At 45.2% G+C, this 21,940-nt stretch overlaps 1 protein-coding gene across 1 annotated transcript in view; it reads left to right on the top strand.

Moving 5' to 3' along the window:
• Window positions 1-21,652, top strand: part of LOC147103050 (nuclear GTPase SLIP-GC-like) — a 28,347-nt gene extending 6,695 nt beyond the window's left edge. Inside the window, exons 4-7 of the mRNA XM_085963169.1 lie at window positions 2,915-3,023; window positions 3,457-3,590; window positions 20,526-20,613; window positions 20,699-21,652. Coding sequence (XP_085819295.1) covers window positions 2,915-3,023; window positions 3,457-3,590; window positions 20,526-20,613; window positions 20,699-20,772 — 405 coding nt within the window. The 3' untranslated portion in view covers window positions 20,773-21,652. The remainder of the gene's footprint in view (window positions 1-2,914; window positions 3,024-3,456; window positions 3,591-20,525; window positions 20,614-20,698) is intronic.
• Window positions 21,653-21,940: the final 288 nt, after the last annotated feature.

Here is a 21,940-nt window from a genome sequence, read left to right as displayed (position 1 = left end):
TACTCACAGAATCATAGCTTTCAGCCAGTGTCCTAGACTCCTCCATCACCATCCCTGGGTATGTCCTGTCCCACCGGCAAAACAGACCCACCAGAGGTGGCGGCACACTGGTATACAGTCGGGAGGGAGTGGCCCTGGGAGTGCTCAAAATTGACTCCGGACCCCAAGATGTCTCATGGACTCAAGTCAAGCACAGGCAAGGAAACCTCCTGCTGATTACCACCAACTGCCCTCCCTCAGCTGATGAATCAGTACTCCTCCACATAGAAACATAGAAGATAGGAGCAGGAGTAGGCCATTTGGCCCCTCGAGCCTGCTCCGCCATTCAATGAGATCATGGCTGATCATCCAAATTCAGTACCCTGTCCCTGTCTTCTCCCCATATCCCTTGATCCCTTTAGCCTTAAGAAATATATCCAACTCTTTCTTGAATATATTTAATGAACTGGCCTCCACCGCCCTCTGTGGCAGAGAATTCCACAGGTTCACCACTCTCTGGGTGAAGAAATTCCTCCTCATTTCAGTCCTAAATGGCTTACCCCTTATCCTTAGACTATGACCCCTGGTTCTGGACTCCCCGGCCATCAGAAACATCCTTCCTGCATCTAGTCTGTCCAGGCCTGACAGAATTTTATAGGTTTCGATGAGATCCCCTCTCAATCTTCTAAACTCCAATGAGTATAAGCCCAATCGACCCAATCTCTCCTCGTACGTCATTCCTGCCATCCCAGGTATCAGCCTGGTGAATCTTCGCTGCACTCCTTCCATGGCAAGAACGTCCTTCCTCAGATAAGGCGACCAAAACTGCACACAATACTCAAGGTGCGGTCTCACCAAGGCCCTGTACAACTGTAGCAAGACATCCTTGTTCCTGTACTCGAACCCTCTTGCTACGAAGGCCAACATACCATTTGCCTTCTTAACCGCCTGCTGCAACTGCATGCTTACCTTCAGCGACTGGTGCACAATAACACCCAGGTCTCTTTGCACTTCCCCTTCTCCCAATCTATTGCCATTCAAATAATAATCTGCCTCCCTGTTTTTGCCACCAAAGTGGATAACCTCACATTTATCCACGTTATAGTGCATTTGCCATGTCTCTGCCCAATCACCCAACCTGCCCAAATCGTACTGGAGTTTCACGACATCCTCCTCACAGCTTACCCTCCCACCCAGCTTTGTGTTGTCTGCAAATTTAGAGATATTACATCCAATTCCCTCGTACAGATCATTAATATATATTGTGAACAGCTGGGGTCCTAGGACCGATCCTTGCGGTACCCCACTAGTCACTGCCTGCCACTCGGAAAACGACCCGTTTATTCCAACTCTTTGCTTTCTGTCCGCTAACCAGTTCTCTATCCAAGTCAATGCGGGATCTTATCGAAAGCCTTCTGAAAGTCCAAATACACCACATCCACTGGTTCTCCCTTATCTATTTTACCAGTAACATCCACGTTGAATAACACTTGGAAAGAAGCAAGCACTGAGGTTAGCAAGGGCACAGAATGTATTTTGGGTGGGGGACTTCAGTGTCCATCACCAAGAGAGGCTCGGTAGCACCACTTCTATTTGCATAGATTGGGGAGCATGGCACTCATACGACCTTGCATCTGAAAGCAGGTTGGAATGGAAGCACATCTGAGTATCAGGCCATCATGATCGGGATAGAGATCAGCAGCCAAGCTGCCTCTAAACAGCCTGGGGTTTCAAACAGACCCCAGGACTCCTCCAGTTGGCGCAGATCCAGGAACAAGCCGTGGTGTCAGATATCAATTCGTACACCTGCACTGAGTCCCAACAAGTACATTGGCCTGAAATGAGGCAGGATGCTCGCTCACACGCCCCATCCCCGCTCAGTCATGCCATCGCTCCCACCGCCCCTCCCCCGCTCGTTCATGCCATCGCTCCCACCGCCCCTCCCCCGCTCGTTCATGCCATCGCTCCCACCGCCCCTCCCCCGCTCGTTCATGCCATCGCTCCCACCGCCCCTCCCCCGCTCGTTCATGCCATTGCTCCCACCGCCCCTCCCCCGCTCGTTCATGCCATCGCTCCCACTGCCCCTCCCCCGCTCGTTCATGCCATCGCTCCCACCGCCCCTCCCCCGCTCGTTCATGCCATCGCTCCCACCGCCCCTCCCCCGCTCGTTCATGCCATCGCTCCCACCGCCCCTCCCCCGCTCGTTCATGCCATCGCTCCCACCGCCCCTCCCCCGCTCGTTCATGCCCAAGCGGAGCGCAATGCTAGAATGACACAGAAACTGGGACGTACAGGAAATATCGGAGGTGGCGGAGGCTGCTGATTGTTAATAATTAAAAATTGGGGAACTGGTCTTGAAGAGGCGGGGCACTATATTATATTTAAATCAGGCTCCCACAGTGCCGTTGGGAGGCTGATTTAAATTTAACCCTTGCCGGCTGGGTTTCCCAGGGAAAAACGGCAGCGAAATGAGTCGGGAAGTGGTTCTGCGATCGGCAACCCCCACCAAGCTCCAATCCAAGCTCTGACGCTCTGATCCCAAGATCCGATCTCTTCTGATTACCAGAGGCTTTTCTCAATGGCCTTCATCTGCTGGTTTCCTACTCAGCAGCCGACCAAATTAATTGGCTGCCCCGTGGGAAATGGATGAAGGAAATGATAATGATGTTCTGCCGTTAATATCGGCAGGACCTTCGCTTCCCCATACTTTCCAGGTTTCCCCCTCACTACCGCGCTTCCCTGCAAATATCGCAGCCTTAGCGATTTAATGAAAGATAGGGATGGCTAATGCAAGATCAGAAAAATAAAACCAGCTTCACATTCGTTAGAACAAAATGAAACAGAAACTATGGGCTGTTGGCAAACTATGGGTGCATTGCTTTAAACCCTGCAGGATATACAACATGATTTTAATGACTTTCAAATCCTGTTGCAGCTCAACACATTATTAAGTGACCTTGAGAGGCAGATAATTGAAAGGAAGATTTGCCTTTATAAAGCAGCTGTTTTGTCTGTTCAGCGTACGATGAAACCAGCATATGAAGGTACTGTCCGTTATAGATAGCTGGCACACTAACACTGACACTTGGTATTGGGGTATGGTGTGTTATAGACAGCTGGGCACACTAACATTGACACTTGGTATTGGGGCATGGTGTGTTATACCTAGCTGGCACGCTAACACTGATACTTGGTATTGGGGCATGATGTGTTATAGATAGCTGGCACACTAACACTGACACTTGGTATTGGGGTATGGTGTGTTATAGACAGCTGGGCACACTAACACTGACACTTGGTATTGGGGTATGGTGTGTTATAGATAGTTGGCACGCTAACACTGACACTTGGTATTGGGGTATGGTGTGTTATTCACACACTGGCATTGGTAAGGGTTACTGTGTGTTAAAGATAGCTGGGTGAGGCAGTACTTAACATTTGAGAGATTTCATCCTTAATACAATTCTCTCTTTTCAGAAGCTGCAAAGAAAAAAGGCGCAAAAGTCGTGTTTTCCATGCAGAATATATTAATGGAGCATGTAAAAGAACAAGAGAAAAAGCTCTTCAAAGATGCGGCAGACAGCGTGATGGAGGAATTCGACAGCTTGAAGGTTTCTTTTAGATTAATTAATAATATTATCTGGCTACACGTACTGACATACACACTGTTAAATATCGGGCAGTAAACCGGTGCTGAAATACACACTGCGTTCAATATCGGGCAGTCAACCGGTGCTGAAATACTCACTGCTTTCAATATCGGGCAGTAAACTGGTCCTGAAATATACACTGCGTTCAATATCGGGCAGTAAACCGGTGCTGAAATACACACTGCTTTCAATATCGGGCAGTAAACCAGTCCTGAAATATACACTGCGTTCAATATCGGGCAGTAAACCGGTGCTGAAATACACACTGCGTTCAATATCGGGCAGTCAACCGGTGCTGAAATACACACTGCTTTCAATATCGGGCAGTAAACCAGTGCTGAAATACACACTGCTTTCAATATCGGGCAGTAAACCGGTGCTGAAATACACACTGCGTTCAATATCGGGCAGTCAACCGGTGCTGAAATACACACTGCGTTCAATATCGGGCTGTAAACCGGTCCTGAAATATACACTGCGTTCAATATCGGGCAGTAAACCGGTGCTGAAATACTGCTTTCAATATCGGGCAGTAAACCAGTGCTGAAATATACACTGCGTTCAATATCGGGCTGTAAACCGGTCCTGAAATATACACTGCGTTCAATATCGGGCAGTAAGCCAGTGCTGAAATACACACGGCGTTCAATATCGGGCTGTAAACCGGTCCTGAAATATACACTGCGTTCAATATCGGGCAGTAAACCAGTGCTGAAATACACACTGCGTTCAATATCGGGCAGTAAACCGGTCCTGAAATATACACTGCGTTCAATACCGGGCAGTAAACCGATGCTGAAGTATACGCTGTGTTCAATATCGGCAGTAAACCAGTCCTGAAATATACACTGCGTTCAATATTGGGCAGTAAACCGGTCCTAAAATATACACTGCGTTCAATATCGGGCTGTAAACCGGTCCTGAAATATACACTGCGTTCAATATCGGGCAGTAAACCAGTGCTGATATACACACGGTGTTCAATATCGGGCAGTAAACCGATGAAGTATACGCTGTGTTCAATATCGGCAGTAAACCAGTCCTGAAATATACACTGCGTTCAATATCGGGCAGTAAACCGGTGCTGAAATATACACTGCGTTCAATATCGGGCAGTAAACCAGTGCTGGAATATACACTGCGTTCAATATCGGGCAGTAAACCGGTGCTGAAATATACACTGCGTTCAATATCGGGCAGTAAACCAGTGCTGAAATATACACTGCGTTCAATATCGGGCAGTAAACCGATGAAGTATACGCTGTGTTCAATATCGGCAGTAAACTGGTGCTGGAATATACACTGCGTTCAATAATCGGGCAGTAAACCGGTCCTGAAATATACACTGCGTTCAATATCGGGCTGTAAACCGGTCCTGAAATAAACACTGCATTCAATATCGGGCAGTAAACCAGTGCTGAAATAAACACTGCATTCAATATCGGGCAGTAAACCAGTGCTGAAATACACACTGCATTCAATATCGGGCAGTAAACCAGTCCTGAAATATACACTGCGTTCAATATCGGGCAGTAAACCGGTGCTGAAATACACACTGCGTTCAATATCAGGCAGTAAACCAGTGCTGAGATACACACTGCGTTCAATATCGGGCAGTAAACCGGTCCTGAAATACACACTGATGTAAGAAAAAGGAGTCTCACACATTAAGTAACTTTAAAGTAAGCTTTAAGCAACTTATAATCACACTATATACAAGAGAGGTCTTCACCATGCCTCTGGTAGAAGCCCCTTACAATACTGAGGAGTTCACTATTTATACCAGTCCAACAGGAAGTGACATGACAGGAAGTGATGTATGTACAAAGTTCACAGTTCATAGTTCACAGTTCACAGGAAGTGATGCACATAACTTCCCAGAAGTTATTATTATTATCACATTCTCCCTCCTGCAGGAGGAGAAGGCTGTGGTCTTCCTTTTGTTCCGCAGCCGCCGAACGAGGAAGAGTCGCACCCGTTTGGGTTCCCGTCGTAGAGGGTCGCTGGTCCGCTTACATGCGGTTGGCCATTGGTCAGAGTCTGTGTGGCCTGGATTACCCTGTGAAGGGTCGGGGAAATCATGGCTTCGTGTGCTAGCCCCAATAGGTTCAAAGTTGGTCTGCCTCTGTTCAGAGGGAGGTGCAGAGCTGGTCTGTGGCGGATCAGTACTTTCGTGCGCGATACTGGGAGAGTCGCAACTTTGAGTACGGGGTTCTACCGGCACCAAGCTAGTTGGTGTCCGATCAGGATCTTGGAGAGGGGTACCCGATAGATTCCAAGAGTTTCCTGGTGAAATACCATCACCCGATGTCCCACTAGGTCCTGGCGGGCAGGGAGCCAGATCCCGTAATGATACGGCAGATTCTCGGCCGTCGGGATATCGTATGTTTGCATAGGTGGGGTTGGCATCGGTTAGTTCGACCTCGTCTACGAGGGGTTCATTTTTAAGACGTCCGAACGTATCTTCGGAGTAGTACCGGTCCAGGAGTAGTTAGCCATGACGGGAGTGATGTCCCATGAGATGAGCGACGCTGGAATCCAAAGAACCGCTCATGAGGTGTAGTATTTGTGGCTGTAGAAAGAAGGGACCGTATAGAGTGCAATGCATCCAGAAGCACTGCTTCCCATTGCTGGTCTGGTAGGCCCCGAGATCTTAAAGCAAGACGTACGGAATTCCAGATGATACCGTTATACCTCTCTACCTGCCCATTTCCGATGGGATGGTATGGTGTGGTTTTGCTTGTAGCAACTCCCCGTTCTGAGAGGTAGTCCTTGAGTTCCTTTGACATAAAGGATGGACCCCGATCTGAGTGAATATAAGCCGGCATGCCACAGAGAGAAAATACCTGCTCAAGGCAGCAGATTACTGTGGACACCAGCATATTGGAGCAGGGGAAGGCAAACGGAAAACGTGAATATTCATCAATCATGGTGAGCAAATATGTGTCCCGAGTTGAAGAGGGCACTGGGCCCTTAAAATCAATGCTAAGTCATTGCATCGGTTGGGTTGCATGTATGAGTATACCATCTGAGGGGCGGAAGAACTGAGGTTTTAATTCCGCACAAAGCCGGCATTCTGAGCATATTTTCTTTACATCTCCAGTAGAAAAAGGGAGATTCCGTGATCGTACGAAATGTAGCATGCGCGTAACGCCAGGATGACACAATCCATTATGGACATCTATGAGAGTAGAGGACGACATAGTGGAGCAGAATGCCCGTGTGAGGGTGTCCGGGGCCACATTCTCCTTGCCAGGTCGATAGTGAATGGTATAACCAAAAGAGGCCAGTTCCATCCTCCAAAGTTGTATTTTATTATTCTTAATTTTGGTTCGTTTCCGATTATCGAGCATGAAGGCGACTGATCGCTGGTCCGTAATTAATGTAAAGTGCTGGCGAGCTAGAAAATGGTTCCACTTCCGTACTGCCTCTATGATGGCTGTGGCTTCCTTCTCAACCGGAGGATAATGTAGCTCGGCATCTTGTAAGGTCCTGGACATAAATGCTACAGGACGACCTTCCTGATTTAGAGTAGCCGAGATCGCCACCTCCGAGGCATCACATTCGACTATGAAAGGGAGATTCTCATCAATGGAGTGAAGAGCCGCTTTCTCCAACTGTTTTTTGAGAAGGTTAAAGGCTGCAACAGCCGCCGTTTTCAATGGAAATGATCTCGCATGCAGCAAGGGTTGGATTCTGTCTGAAAAATGACGAATCCATTTAGCGTTGTATGCAAACAGACCGAGAGCCCGACGTAAAGAAGCCGGATTCTTAGGTGACGGGAGCTCTTGGAGCGGGCGAAGTCTTTCTGGGTCTGGCTTAATGATACCATTGCCTACGCAGTAGCCAAGGATGTTGATGGTCGGTTGCGACTCAACAGATTTGGATTCATTCAGGGTTAAATTACGGCGATGGAGGGCATCCCGAAATTTTTGGAGGTTGGCGTCGTGTTCCTGTTGATCGTGACCTGCAATGGTAATGTTATCAAGATAGGGAAAAGTGTCCCTTAGGTTTTCCTGCTTAACCAGGCCATCCATTGCCCGTTGGAAGACAGCCACTCCATTAGTAACCCCGAATGGGAGGCGACGAAATTGGTACAGCCGTCCATTAGCCTCAAAGGCCGTGTACTGCTTATCTGAGACCTTTAAGGGTACCTGATGATAGGCACTTTTAAAATCGTAAGTTGAGAACACTTTGTATTCGGCCAGTTTATTAACCATATCATCAATGCGTGGCAATGGGTAGGCGTCCAAGTCGGTATATTGATTGATGGTTTGTGAATAATCAATGCATAGTCGCTGTTTGTGAGGTTTTAGAGGGTTCTTGACAATGACGACTTGAGCCCGCCAGGGCGACGAACATGGTTCGATGATATCCTCTGCTAGAAGTCGAGAGATTTCAGCCTCAATAAAAGATTGGTCTTCCTGATTAAAGCGCCGCAATTTCGTTATTATTGGTTTGCATCGAGGCGGAATACTGGCAAATAATGAGGGTTCATCAAGTGAAGCTGCTGACAATGCACAAAACGGTAATTTAGACGGTATATTAGAAATAGTAAGTCCGGGTTTGGATCCACCGAACTCAATGGTGAGTTTCTTATGCTGTTTTTGGAAGTCCAGCCCTAAGAGGAGATCACTACATAAGTCCTTGAGCACCGAAAGTCGGGTGGAGGGATACATACGACCATGAAGTGTCATATCAACAACACAAAAGCCGGAGATTCTGGTATTAAGTGATGACTGAGCCATCGCAATTGCCTGGTCCGATGGGAAGACATGTAGTTTCAATTTCGCAACAATCTGTTCTCTAATGAAACTATCAGTACTTCCTGAGTCAATTAAGGCATCTAAGGTATGCCCATTAATTGAAACTTTTGTAGCTGCATGAAACAGGTTCTGTGGGCAAGCAGCTGTAATTGGTGTCGTTGCACAGAGAGTGGCCAAAACTCTCGGTGTGCTTCTTCGGGAGAGAGCTCGAGAGGAAGCTTGATAGGTCCTAGCTGGAGCATGTTGATAGGCCCTAATTGGGGCAGTTCGGTAGGCCTTAGCTGGATAGGCCCTCGTAGAGGCTCTTGATTGGCAAACTTTAGCAAAGTGTCTTTTTTTTTTGCAATGACTGCAGAACGCATTGCGGGCAGGGCAGAGTTTCCTAGGGTGAAAAGCATCTCCACAAAAGAAGCATTTCTTCCTAGATTGCCAAGAGGCTGCTAAAGTGGGGTCATCCTCCTCCTTTTCATCAGCATTATCAGGATTAGATTCCTCCATGATAGGGTTCACCTGAGACCACTTGGATTGTCTGGTTGCAGTTACAGCAGCAGATCGAGATCTGGGCAGCTGATAGAGGTCTGCATTTCTCTTTGCCAAATCCAGAGAACAAGCTAGGTCAAAAGCTTTTTGTAGCTCAAGTGTTTTACTTTCTAGTAGACGCTGGCGTATAAATGGAGAGGCAATCCCGCAGATGAAAGCATCGCGAATCATTTCTTCGCGGTACAGCTCAGCTGAGGCTGCCTGAAAGTTACAATCTATGCTGAGCCTGCGAAGTCCTTGAAGGAATTCGTTAATCGATTCCCCTGGCCCTTGTCGGGCTGTGGCCAGTAGATGTCTAGCATAGACTTCATTTGGAGTCTTGGCATACAGTTTTTTAAGCGCCCGAATCACCTCATCGTAATTATCCCATTCATCAACATATTCAAACACTGTTGGAGTCACATAGTTGATAAGTATCCTCAGTTTAGTAGGAGCATCCGCGTTACATTCATCAAGGAAATTCTCAAAAGTACAGTACCAATGCTTCCATACCCTGCCAGCTGCTGGTGTGTTTGGGTCCAAGTCCAGACGAGTAGGTTTAAGGATTTTTTCCATGATGGGTGGTTCCCTGGATCCTTAACTCCGAGTTTGTCCGAAGGTCTAGTATTTGTGAGTGTAAATACTAAGTTGCTTAAATTGATGTAAGAAAAAGGAGTCTCACACATTAAGTAACTTTAAAGTAAGCTTTAAGCAACTTATAATCACACTATATACAAGAGAGGTCTTCACCATGCCTCTGGTAGAAGCCCCTTACAATACTGAGGAGCTCACTATTTATACCAGTCCAACAGGAAGTGACATATGACAGGAAGTGATGTATGTACAAAGTTCACAGTTCACAGGAAGTGATGCACATAACTTCCCGGAAGTTATTATTATCACACACTGCATTCAACATCGGGCAGTAAACCAGTCCGGAAATATACACTGCATTCAATATCAGGCAGTAAACCAGTCCTGAAATATACACTGCGATCAATATCGGGCAGTAAACCGGTCCTGAAATACACACTGCGTTCAATTTCGGGCCGTAAACCAGTGCTGAAATACACACTACGTTCAATATCGGGCAGTAAAACAGTGCTGAAATATACACTGCGTTCAATATTGGGCAGTAAACCGGTCCTGAAATACACACTGCGTTCAATATCGGGCAGTAAACCAGTCCTGAAATATACACTGTGTTCAATATTGGGCAAAAAACCAGTCCTGAAATATACACTGCGTTCAATATCGGGCAGTAAACTGGTCCTGAAATATACACTGCATTCAATATCGGGCAGTAAACCGGTGCTGAAATATACACTGCGTTCAATATCGGGCAGTAAACCGGTGCTGAAATACACACTGCGTTCAATTTCGGGCAGTAAAACAGTCCTGAAATATACACTGCGTTCAATATTGGGCAGTAAACCGGTCCTGAAATACACACTGCATTCAATATCAGGCAGTAAACCAGTCCTGAAATATACACTGCGATCAATATTGGGCAGTAAACCAGTCCTGAAATACACACTGTGTTCAATATCGGGCAGTAAACCAGTCCTGAAATACACACTGTGTTCAATATCAGGCAGTAAACCAGTCCTGAAATACACACTACGTTCAATATTGGGCAGTAAACCAGTCCTGAAATACACACTGCATTCAATATCGGGCAGTAAACCAGTGCTGAAATACACACTGCGTTCAATATCGGGCAGTAAACCAGTCCTGAAATATACACTGCGATCAATATTGGGCAGTAAACCGGTCCTGAAATACACACTGCGTTCAATATCAGGCAGTAAACCAGTCCTGAAATACACACTGCGTTCAATATCGGGCAGTAAACCAGTGTTGAAATACACACTGCATTCAATATCGGGCAGTAAACCAGTCCTGAAATATACACTGCGTTCAATATCGGGCAGTAAACCAGTGTTGAAATATACACTGCGTTCAATATCGGGCAGTAAACCGGTGCTGAAATATACACTGCGTTCAATATCGGGCAGTAAACCAGTGTTGAAATACACACTGCGTTCAATATCGGGCAGTAAACCAGTCCTGAAATACACACTGCGTTCAATATCGGGCAGTAAACCAGTGTTGAAATACACACTGCATTCAATATCGGGCAGTAAACCAGTCCTGAAATATACACTGCGTTCAATATCGGGCAGTAAACCAGTCCTGAAATATACACTGCGTTCAATATCGGGCAGTAAACCAGTGCTGAAATACACACTGCGTTCAATATCGGGCAGTAAACCAGTGCTGAAATATACACTGCATTCAATATCGGGCAGTAAACCGGTGCTGAAATACACACTGCGTTCAATATCGGGCAGTAAACCAGTGCTGAAATACACACTGCGATCAATATCGGGCAGTAAACCAGTCCTGAAATACACACTGCGTTCAATATCGGGCAGTAAACCGGTGCTGAAATACACACTGCGATCAATATCGGGCAGTAAACCAGTCCTGAAATACACACTGCGTTCAATATCGGGCAGTAAACCAGTCCTGAAATATACACTGCGTTCAATATCGGGCAGTAAACCAGTGCTGAAATATACACTGCATTCAATATCGGGCAGTAAACCGGTGTTGAAATATACACTGCATTCAATATCGGGCAGTAAACCAGTGCTGAAATATACACTGCATTCAATATCGGGCAGTAAACCAGTGTTGAAATACACACTGCGTTCAATATCGGGCAGTAAACCAGTGCTGAAATATACACTGCATTCAATATCGGGCAGTAAACCAGTGTTGAAATACACACTGCGTTCAATATCGGGCAGTAAACCGGTGTTGAAATATACACTGCGTTCAATATCGGGCAGTAAACCAGTGCTGAAATATACACAGCATTCAATATCGGGCAGTAAACCAGTGTTGAAATACACACTGCGTTCAATATCGGGCAGTAAACCGGTGTTGAAATATACACTGCATTCAATATCGGGCAGTAAACCGGTGTTGAAATATACACTGCGTTCAATATCGGGCAGTAAACCAGTGCTGAAATATACACTGCATTCAATATCGGGCAGTAAACCAGTGTTGAAATACACACTGCGTTCAATATCGGGCAGTAAACCAGTCCTGAAATACACACTGCATTCAATATCGGGCAGTAAACCAGTGTTGAAATATACACTGCATTCAATATCGGGCAGTAAACCAGTCCTGAAATATACACTGCGTTCAATATCGGGCAGTAAACCGGTGCTGAAATACACACTGCGTTCAATATCGGGCAGTAAACCAGTCCTGAAATACACACTGCATTCAATATCGGGCAGTAAACCAGTCCTGAAATATACACTGCGTTCAATATCGGGCAGTAAACCGGTGCTGAAATACACACTGCGTTCAATATCGGGCAGTAAACCGGTGCTGAAATATACACTGCGTTCAATATCGGGCAGTAAACCGGTGCTGAAATACACACTGCGTTCAATATCGGGCAGTAAACCAGTCCTGAAATACACACTGCGTTCAATATCGGGCAGTAAACCAGTCCTGAAATACACACTGCGTTCAATATCGGGCAGTAAACCAGTCCTGAAATACACACTGCGTTCAATATCGGGCAGTAAACCGGTGCTGAAATATACACTGCATTCAATATCGGGCAGTAAACCGGTGCTGAAATATACACTGCATTCAATATCGGGCAGTAAACCAGTCCTGAAATATACACTGTGTTCAATATTGGGCAAAAAACCAGTCCTGAAATATACACTGCGTTCAATATCGGGCAGTAAACCAGTCCTGAAATACACACTGCATTCAATATCGGGCAGTAAACCGGTGCTGAAATATACACTGCATTCAATATCGGGCAGTAAACCAGTCCTGAAATATACACTGTGTTCAATATTGGGCAAAAAACCAGTCCTGAAATATACACTGCGTTCAATTTCGGGCCGTAAACCGGTGCTGAAATACACACTGCGTTCAATATCGGGCAGTAAACCGGTGCTGAAATACACACTGCGTTCAATATCGGGCAGTAAACCGGTGCTGAAATATACACTGCATTCAATATCGGGCAGTAAACCGGTGCTGAAATATACACTGCGTTCAATATCGGGCAGTAAACCGGTGCTGAAATACACACTGCGTTCAATATCGGGCAGTAAACCGGTGCTGAAATACACACTGCGTTCAATATCGGGCAGTAAACCGGTGCTGAAATACACACTGCGTTCAATTTCGGGCAGTAAAACAGTCCTGAAATATACACTGCGTTCAATATTGGGCAGTAAACCGGTCCTGAAATACACACTGCGTTCAATATCGGGCAGTAAACCAGTCCTGAAATATACACTGCGATCAATATTGGGCAGTAAACCAGTCCTGAAATATACACTGCGATCAATATTGGGCAGTAAACCAGTCCTGAAATATACACTGTGTTCAATATCAGGCAGTAAACCGGTGCTGAAATACACACTGCATTCAATATCGGGCAGTAAACCAGTCCTGAAATATACACTGCGTTCAATATTGGGCAGTAAACCGGTCCTGAAATACACACTGCATTCAATATCAGGCAGTAAACCAGTCCTGAAATATACACTGCGATCAATATTGGGCAGTAAACCAGTCCTGAAATACACACTGCGTTCAATATCGGGCAGTAAACCAGTCCTGAAATATACACTGCGATCAATATTGGGCAGTAAACCAGTCCTGAAATATACACTGCGATCAATATTGGGCAGTAAACCAGTCCTGAAATATACACTGTGTTCAATATCAGGCAGTAAACCGGTGCTGAAATACACACTGCGTTCAATATCGGGCAGTAAACCGGTGCTGAAATATACACTGTGTTCAATATCAGGCAGTAAACCGGTGCTGAAATACACACTGCGTTCAATATCGGGCAGTAAACCGGTGCTGAAATATACACTGCGTTCAATATCGGGCAGTAAACCGGTGCTGAAATACACACTGCATTCAATATCAGGCAGTAAACCGGTGCTGAAATACACACTGCGTTCAATATCGGGCAGTAAACCGGTGCTGAAATACACACTGCGTTCAATATCGGGCAGTAAACCGGTGCTGAAATATACACTGCGATCAATATTGGGCAGTAAACCAGTCCTGAAATATACACTGCATTCAATATCGGGCAGTAAACCAGTCCTGAAATACACACTGCATTCAATATCGGGCAGTAAACCGGTGCTGAAATATACACTGCGTTCAATATTGGGCAGTAAACCGGTCCTGAAATACACACTGCATTCAATATCAGGCAGTAAACCAGTCCTGAAATATACACTGCGATCAATATTGGGCAGTAAACCAGTCCTGAAATATACACTGCGTTCAATATTGGGCAGTAAACCGGTCCTGAAATACACACTGCATTCAATATCAGGCAGTAAACCAGTCCTGAAATATACACTGCGTTCAATATTGGGCAGTAAACCAGTCCTGAAATATACACTGCATTCAATATCGGGCAGTAAACCAGTCCTGAAATATACACTGCGATCAATATTGGGCAGTAAACCGGTCCTGAAATACACACTGCGTTCAATATCAGGCAGTAAACCAGTCCTGAAATACACACTGCGTTCAATATCGGGCAGTAAACCAGTGTTGAAATACACACTGCATTCAATATCGGGCAGTAAACCAGTCCTGAAATATACACTGCGTTCAATATCGGGCAGTAAACCAGTGTTGAAATACACACTGCGTTCAATATCAGGCAGTAAACCAGTCCTGAAATACACACTGCGTTCAATATCGGGCAGTAAACCAGTGCTGAAATACACACTGCATTCAATATCGGGCAGTAAACCGGTGCTGAAATATACACTGCGTTCAATATCGGGCAGTAAACCAGTGCTGAAATATACACTGCGTTCAATATCGGGCAGTAAACCGGTGCTGAAATACACACTGCGTTCAATATCGGGCAGTAAACCGGTGCTGAAATATACACTGCGTTCAATATCGGGCAGTAAACCGGTGCTGAAATACACACTGCGTTCAATATCGGGCAGTAAACCGGTGCTGAAATATACACTGCGTTCAATATCGGGCAGTAAACCGGTGCTGAAATACACACTGCGTTCAATATTGGGCAGTAAACCGGTGCTGAAATACACACTGCGTTCAATATCGGGCAGTAAACCGGTGCTGAAATACACACTGCATTCAATATCGGGCAGTAAACCGGTGCTGAAATATACACTGCGTTCAATATCGGGCAGTAAACCGGTGCTGAAATACACACTGCGTTCAATATCGGGCAGTAAACCGGTGCTGAAATACACACTGCGTTCAATATCGGGCAGTAAACCAGTGCTGAAATATACACTGCGTTCAATATCGGGCAGTAAACCAGTCCTGAAATATACACTGCGTTCAATATCGGGCAGTAAACCGGTGCTGAAATATACACTGCGTTCAATATCGGGCAGTAAACCGGTGCTGAAATACACACTGCATTCAATATCGGGCAGTAAACCGGTGCTGAAATATACACTGCGTTCAATATCGGGCAGTAAACCGGTGCTGAAATACACACTGCATTCAATATCGGGCAGTAAACCGGTGCTGAAATACACACTGCTTTCAATATCGGGCAGTAAACCGGTGCTGAAATATACACTGCGTTCAATATCGGGCAGTAAACCGGTGCTGAAATACACACTGCTTTCAATATCGGGCAGTAAACCGGTGCTGAAATATACACTGCGTTCAATATCGGGCAGTAAACCGGTGCTGAAATATACACTGCGTTCAATATCGGGCAGTAAACCGGTGCTGAAATACACACTGCGTTCAATATCGGGCAGTAAACCGGTGCTGAAATACACACTGCGTTCAATATCGGGCAGTAAACCAGTCCTGAAATACACACTGCGTTCAATATCGGGCAGTAAACCAGTCCTGAAATACACACTGCGTTCAATATCGGGCAGTAAACCAGTCCTGAAATACACACTGCGTTCAATATCGGGCAGTAAACCAGTCCTGAAATACACACTGCGTTCAATATCGGGCAGTAAACCAGTGCTGAAATATACACTGCGTTCAATATCGGGCAGTAAACCAGTCCTGAAATACACACTGCGTTCAACATCGGGCAGTAAACCAGTCCTGAAATACACACTGTGTTCAATATTGGGCAAAAAACCAGTCCTGAAATATACACTGCGTTCAATATCGGGCAGTAAACCAGTCCTGAAATATACACTGCGTTCAATATCGGGCAGTAAACCAGTCCTGAAATACACACTGCGTTCAATATCGGGCAGTAAACCAGTGCTGAAATATACACTGCGTTCAATATCGGGCAGTAAACCAGTCCTGAAATACACACTGCGTTCAACATCGGGCAGTAAACCAGTCCTGAAATACACACTGCGTTCAACATCGGGCAAAAAACCAGTCCTGAAATATACACTGCGTTCAATATCGGGCAGTAAACCAGTCCTGAAATATACACTGCGTTCAATATCGGGCAAAAAACCAGTCCTGAAATATACACTGCGTTCAATATCGGGCAGTAAACCGGTGCTGAAATATACACTGCGTTCAATTTCGGGCCGTAAACCGGTGCTGAAATATACACTGCGTTCAATATCGGGCAGTAAACCGGTGCTGAAATATACACTGCGTTCAATATCGGGCAGTAAACCGGTGCTGAAATATACACTGCGTTCAATATCGGGCAGTAAACCAGTGCTGAAATATACACTGCGTTCAATATCGGGCAGTAAACCGGTGCTGAAATAGACACTGCTTTCAATATCGGGCAGTAAACCGGTGCTGAAATACACACTGCGTTCAATATCGGGCAGTAAACCGGTGCTGAAATACACACTGCGTTCAATATCGGGCAGTAAACCGGTGCTGAAATATACACTGCTTTCAATATCGGGCAGTAAACCGGTGCTGAAATACACACTGCATTCAATATCGGGCAGTAAACCGGTGCTGAAATATACACTGCGTTCAATATCGGGCAGTAAACCGGTGCTGAAATACACACTGCGTTCAATATTGGGCAGTAAACCGGTGCTGAAATACACACTGCGTTCAATATCGGGCAGTAAACCAGTGCTGAAATACACACTGCATTCAATATCGGGCAGTAAACCAGTGCTGAAATACACACTGCATTCAATATCGGGCAGTAAACCAGTGCTGAAATACACACTGCATTCAATATCGGTCAGTAAACCAGTGCTGAAATACACACTGCATTCAATATCGGGCAGTAAACCGGTGCTGAAATACACACTGCGTTCAATATCGGGCAGTAAACCAGTGCTGAAATATACACTGCGTTCAATATCGGGCAGTAAACCAGTGCTGAAATACACACTGCATTCAATATCGGGCAGTAAACCGGTGCTGAAATATACACTGCGTTCAATATCGGGCAGTAAACCAGTCCTGAAATACACACTGCGTTCAATATCGGGCAGTAAACCAGTCCTGAAATACACACTGCGTTCAATATCGGGCAGTAAACCAGTCCTGAAATATACACTGCGTTCAATATCGGGCAGTAAACCGGTGCTGAAATATACACTGCATTCAATATCGGGCAGTAAACCGGTCCTGAAATACACACTGCTTTCAATATCGGGCAGTAAACCAGTGCTGAAATATACACTGCGTTCAATATTGGGCAGTAAACCGGTCCTGAAATACACACTGCTTTCAATATCGGGCAGTAAACCGGTCCTGAAATACACACTGCTTTCAATATCGGGCAGTAAACCAGTGCTGAAATACACACTGCATTCAATATCGGTCAGTAAACCAGTGCTGAAATACACACTGCATTCAATATCGGGCAGTAAACCGGTGCTGAAATACACACTGCGTTCAATATCGGGCAGTAAACCAGTGCTGAAATATACACTGCGTTCAATATCGGGCAGTAAACCAGTGCTGAAATACACACTGCATTCAATATCGGGCAGTAAACCGGTGCTGAAATATACACTGCGTTCAATATCGGGCAGTAAACCAGTCCTGAAATACACACTGCGTTCAATATCGGGCAGTAAACCAGTCCTGAAATACACACTGCGTTCAATATCGGGCAGTAAACCAGTCCTGAAATATACACTGCGTTCAATATCGGGCAGTAAACCGGTGCTGAAATATACACTGCATTCAATATCGGGCAGTAAACCGGTGCTGAAATACACACTGCGTTCAATATCGGGCAGTAAACCGGTGCTGAAATATACACTGCGTTCAATATCGGGCAGTAAACCGGTGCTGAAATATACACTGCGTTCAATATCGGGCAGTAAACCAGTGCTGAAATACACACTGCGTTCAATATCGGGCAGTAAACCGGTGCTGAAATACACACTGCGTTCAATATCGGGCAGTAAACCGGTGCTGAAATACACACTGCGTTCAATATCGGGCAGTAAACCGGTGCTGAAATACACACTGCGTTCAATATCGGGCAGTAAACCGGTGCTGAAATATACACTGCGTTCAATATCGGGCAGTAAACCGGTGCTGAAATACACACTGCGTTCAATATCGGGCAGTAAACCGGTGCTGAAATATACACTGCGTTCAATATCGGGCAGTAAACCAGTGCTGAAATACACACTGCATTCAATATCGGGCAGTAAACCAGTGCTGAAATACACACTGCATTCAATATCGGGCAGTAAACCGGTGCTGAAATACACACTGCATTCAATATCGGGCAGTAAACCGGTGCTGAAATACACACTGCATTCAATATCGGGCAGTAAACCGGTGCTGAAATACACACTGCATTCAATATCGGGCAGTAAACCAGTCCTGAAATATACACTGCATTCAATATCGGGCAGTAAACCAGTGCTGAAATATACACTGCGTTCAATATCGGGCAGTAAACCGGTGCTGAAATATACACTGCATTCAATATCGGGCAGTAAACCAGTGCTGAAATATACACTGCATTCAATATCGGGCAGTAAACCGGTGCTGAAATATACACTGCGTTCAATATCGGGCAGTAAACCAGTGCTGAAATATACACTGCATTCAATATCGGGCAGTAAACCGGTGCTGAAATACACACTGCGTTCAATATCGGGCAGTAAACCAGTCCTGAAATACACACTGCGTTCAATATCGGGCAGTAAACCGGTGCTGAAATATACACTGCGTTCAATTTCGGGCAGTAAACCGGTGCTGAAATATACACTGCGTTCAATTTCGGGCAGTAAACCGGTGCTGAAATACACACTGCGTTCAATATCGGGCAGTAAACCGGTGCTGAAATATACACTGCGTTCAATATCGGGCAGTAAACCGGTGCTGAAATACACACTGCGTTCAATATCGGGCAGTAAACCGGTGCTGAAATATACACTGCGTTCAATATCGGGCAGTAAACCGGTGCTGAAATATACACTGCGTTCAACATCGGGCAGTAAACCAGTCCTGAAATACACATTGCATTCAATATCGGGCAGTAAACCAGTCCTGAAATATACACTGCGTTCAATATCGGGCAGTAAACCAGTGCTGAAATATACACTGCGTTCAATATCGGGCAGTAAACCGGTGCTGAAATATACACTGCATTCAATATCGGGCAGTAAACCGGTGCTGAAATATACACTGCATTCAATATCGGGCAGTAAACCGGTGCTGAAATACACACTGCGTTCAATATCGGGCAGTAAACCGGTGCTGAAATATACACTGCGTTCAATATCGGGCAGTAAACCGGTGCTGAAATATACACTGCGTTCAATATCGGGCAGTAAACCAGTCCTGAAATATACACTGCGTTCAATATCGGGCAGTAAACCGGTCCTGAAATACACACTGCGTTCAATATTGGGCAGTAAACCGGTGCTGAAATATACACTGCGTTCAATATCGGGCAGTAAACCGGTGCTGAAATATACACTGCGTTCAATATCGGGCAGTAAACCGGTGCTGAAATACACACTGCGTTCAATATCGGGCAGTAAACCGGTCCTGAAATACACACTGCGTTCAATATCGGGCAGTAAACCGGTGCTGAAATATACACTGCGTTCAATATCGGGCAGTAAACCGGTCCTGAAATACACACTGCGTTCAATATCGGGCAGTAAACCGGTGCTGAAATATACACTGCGTTCAATATCGGGCAGTAAACCAGTCCTGAAATATACACTGCGTTCAATATCGGGCAGTAAACCGGTGCTGAAATACACACTGCATTCAATATCGGGCAGTAAACCGGTGCTGAAATATACACTGCGTTCAATATCGGGCAGTAAACCGGTGCTGAAATACACACTGCGTTCAATATCGGGCAGTAAACCGGTGCTGAAATATACACTGCGTTCAATATCGGGCAGTAAACCGGTGCTGAAATACACACTGCGTTCAATATTGGGCAGTAAACCGGTGCTGAAATATACACTGCGTTCAATATCGGGCAGTAAACCGGTCCTGAAATACAAACTGCGTTCAATATCGGGCAGTAAACCGGTGCTGAAATATACACTGCATTCAATATCGGGCAGTAAACCGGTGCTGTATTGCAAAGTAAGAAAATACATCTCACTGTTTTTATCATTAAAAGGACTATTTGAAGGATGAGATGGAGAAAAGAATGACCATCACCTTCAAGCTGGGGTTGTCCCAATGGCCCGGGCGTAATCCTTTACCAGGTACCTGAACACTAGTTGCTCGTCACACACAACTTCATGTCACCCAATGTTTAGAACTGACGCTTTTTTATTTCTTTTATTGCAGATTTTGAAAACGAGTTCAACCAGATTAATTCAATCTGGGATGAAGTGAAGCAGAATTCATCAAAAGCAAACTAATTGTCTTGGATTTGCTTCTTAACTGAGATCCAGATTGCGGCATTGATGTACAGAAGCAGATAAACGTGATCCCTGCTGATACTTTTGCTCCATAAGATAAATAATTGTGAGTTAGATTACTGGTTTAAGGGCCCTGCTTTAGTGTGAGTTAGATTACTGGTTTAAGGGCCCTGCTTTAGTGTGAGTTAGATTACTGGTTTAAGGGCCCTTTGGTGTGAGTTAGATTACTGGTGTAAGGGCCCTGCTTTAGTGTGAGTTAGATTACTGATTTAAGGGCCCTGCTTTAGTGCGAGTTAGATTACTGGTTTAAGGGCCCTGCTTTAGTGTGAGTTAGATTACTGGTGTAAGGGCCCTTTAGTGTGAGTTAGATTACTGGTGTAAGGGCCCTTTAGTGTGAGTTAGATTACTGGTTTAAGGGCCCTTTGGTGTGAGTTAGATTACTGGTGTAAGGGCCCTTTAGTGTGAGTTAGATTACTGGTGTAAGGGCCCTTTAGTGTGAGTTAGATTACTGGTTTAAGGGCCCTTTGGTGTGAGTTAGATTACTGGTTTAAGGGCCCTTTGGTGTGAGTTAGATTACTGGTGTATGGGCCTTGCTTTAGTGTGAGTTAGATTACTGGTTTAAGGGCCTTGCTTTAGTGTGAGTTAGATTACTGGTTTAAGGGCCTTGCTTTAGTGTGAGTTAGATTACTGGTGTAAGGGCCCTTTAGTGTGAGTTAGATTCCTGGTTTAAGGGCCCTGCTTTAGTGTGAGTTAGATTACTGGTGTAAGGGCCATTTTTGATTTCTGCACTGATTTTAATTGATTGTGTTTAGGCTGGATTGCTCTGTGATACCATCACTGATACTTTTATGTTAAACAATGAATTGTTTTTTGTATCACTGTTATTTTAGTATAATTTGCATTCAGCGCTTTTAAACTTTCAGCCCCTTTAATCATAAGTTGTGAACAACTTAAACGTAGGGAATGTGGTGCTGGGAAGTTGTTTTATTACCTTAATGTCCATGAACAACAAAATACAAGATTAGTGTAAAATGTACAATCATCAACAGGCATGTACCCCATGTGAAAATAGCATCATCTTTATTTACACCCCGACTCTCCTTGCTCACTCGGCGCCACCTCCTACTCCCTCATCTGTAGTTACCTTGAAGTACCACCCGAGGGCCAG

The sequence above is a fragment of the Somniosus microcephalus genome, chromosome 20 (genome assembly GCF_052327205.1).
Source record: "Somniosus microcephalus isolate GS21.2 chromosome 20, FLI_Smic_1.0, whole genome shotgun sequence".
NCBI lineage: Eukaryota > Metazoa > Chordata > Chondrichthyes > Squaliformes > Somniosidae > Somniosus > Somniosus microcephalus.
This window is presented reverse-complemented; position numbering and strand designations above follow the sequence as displayed.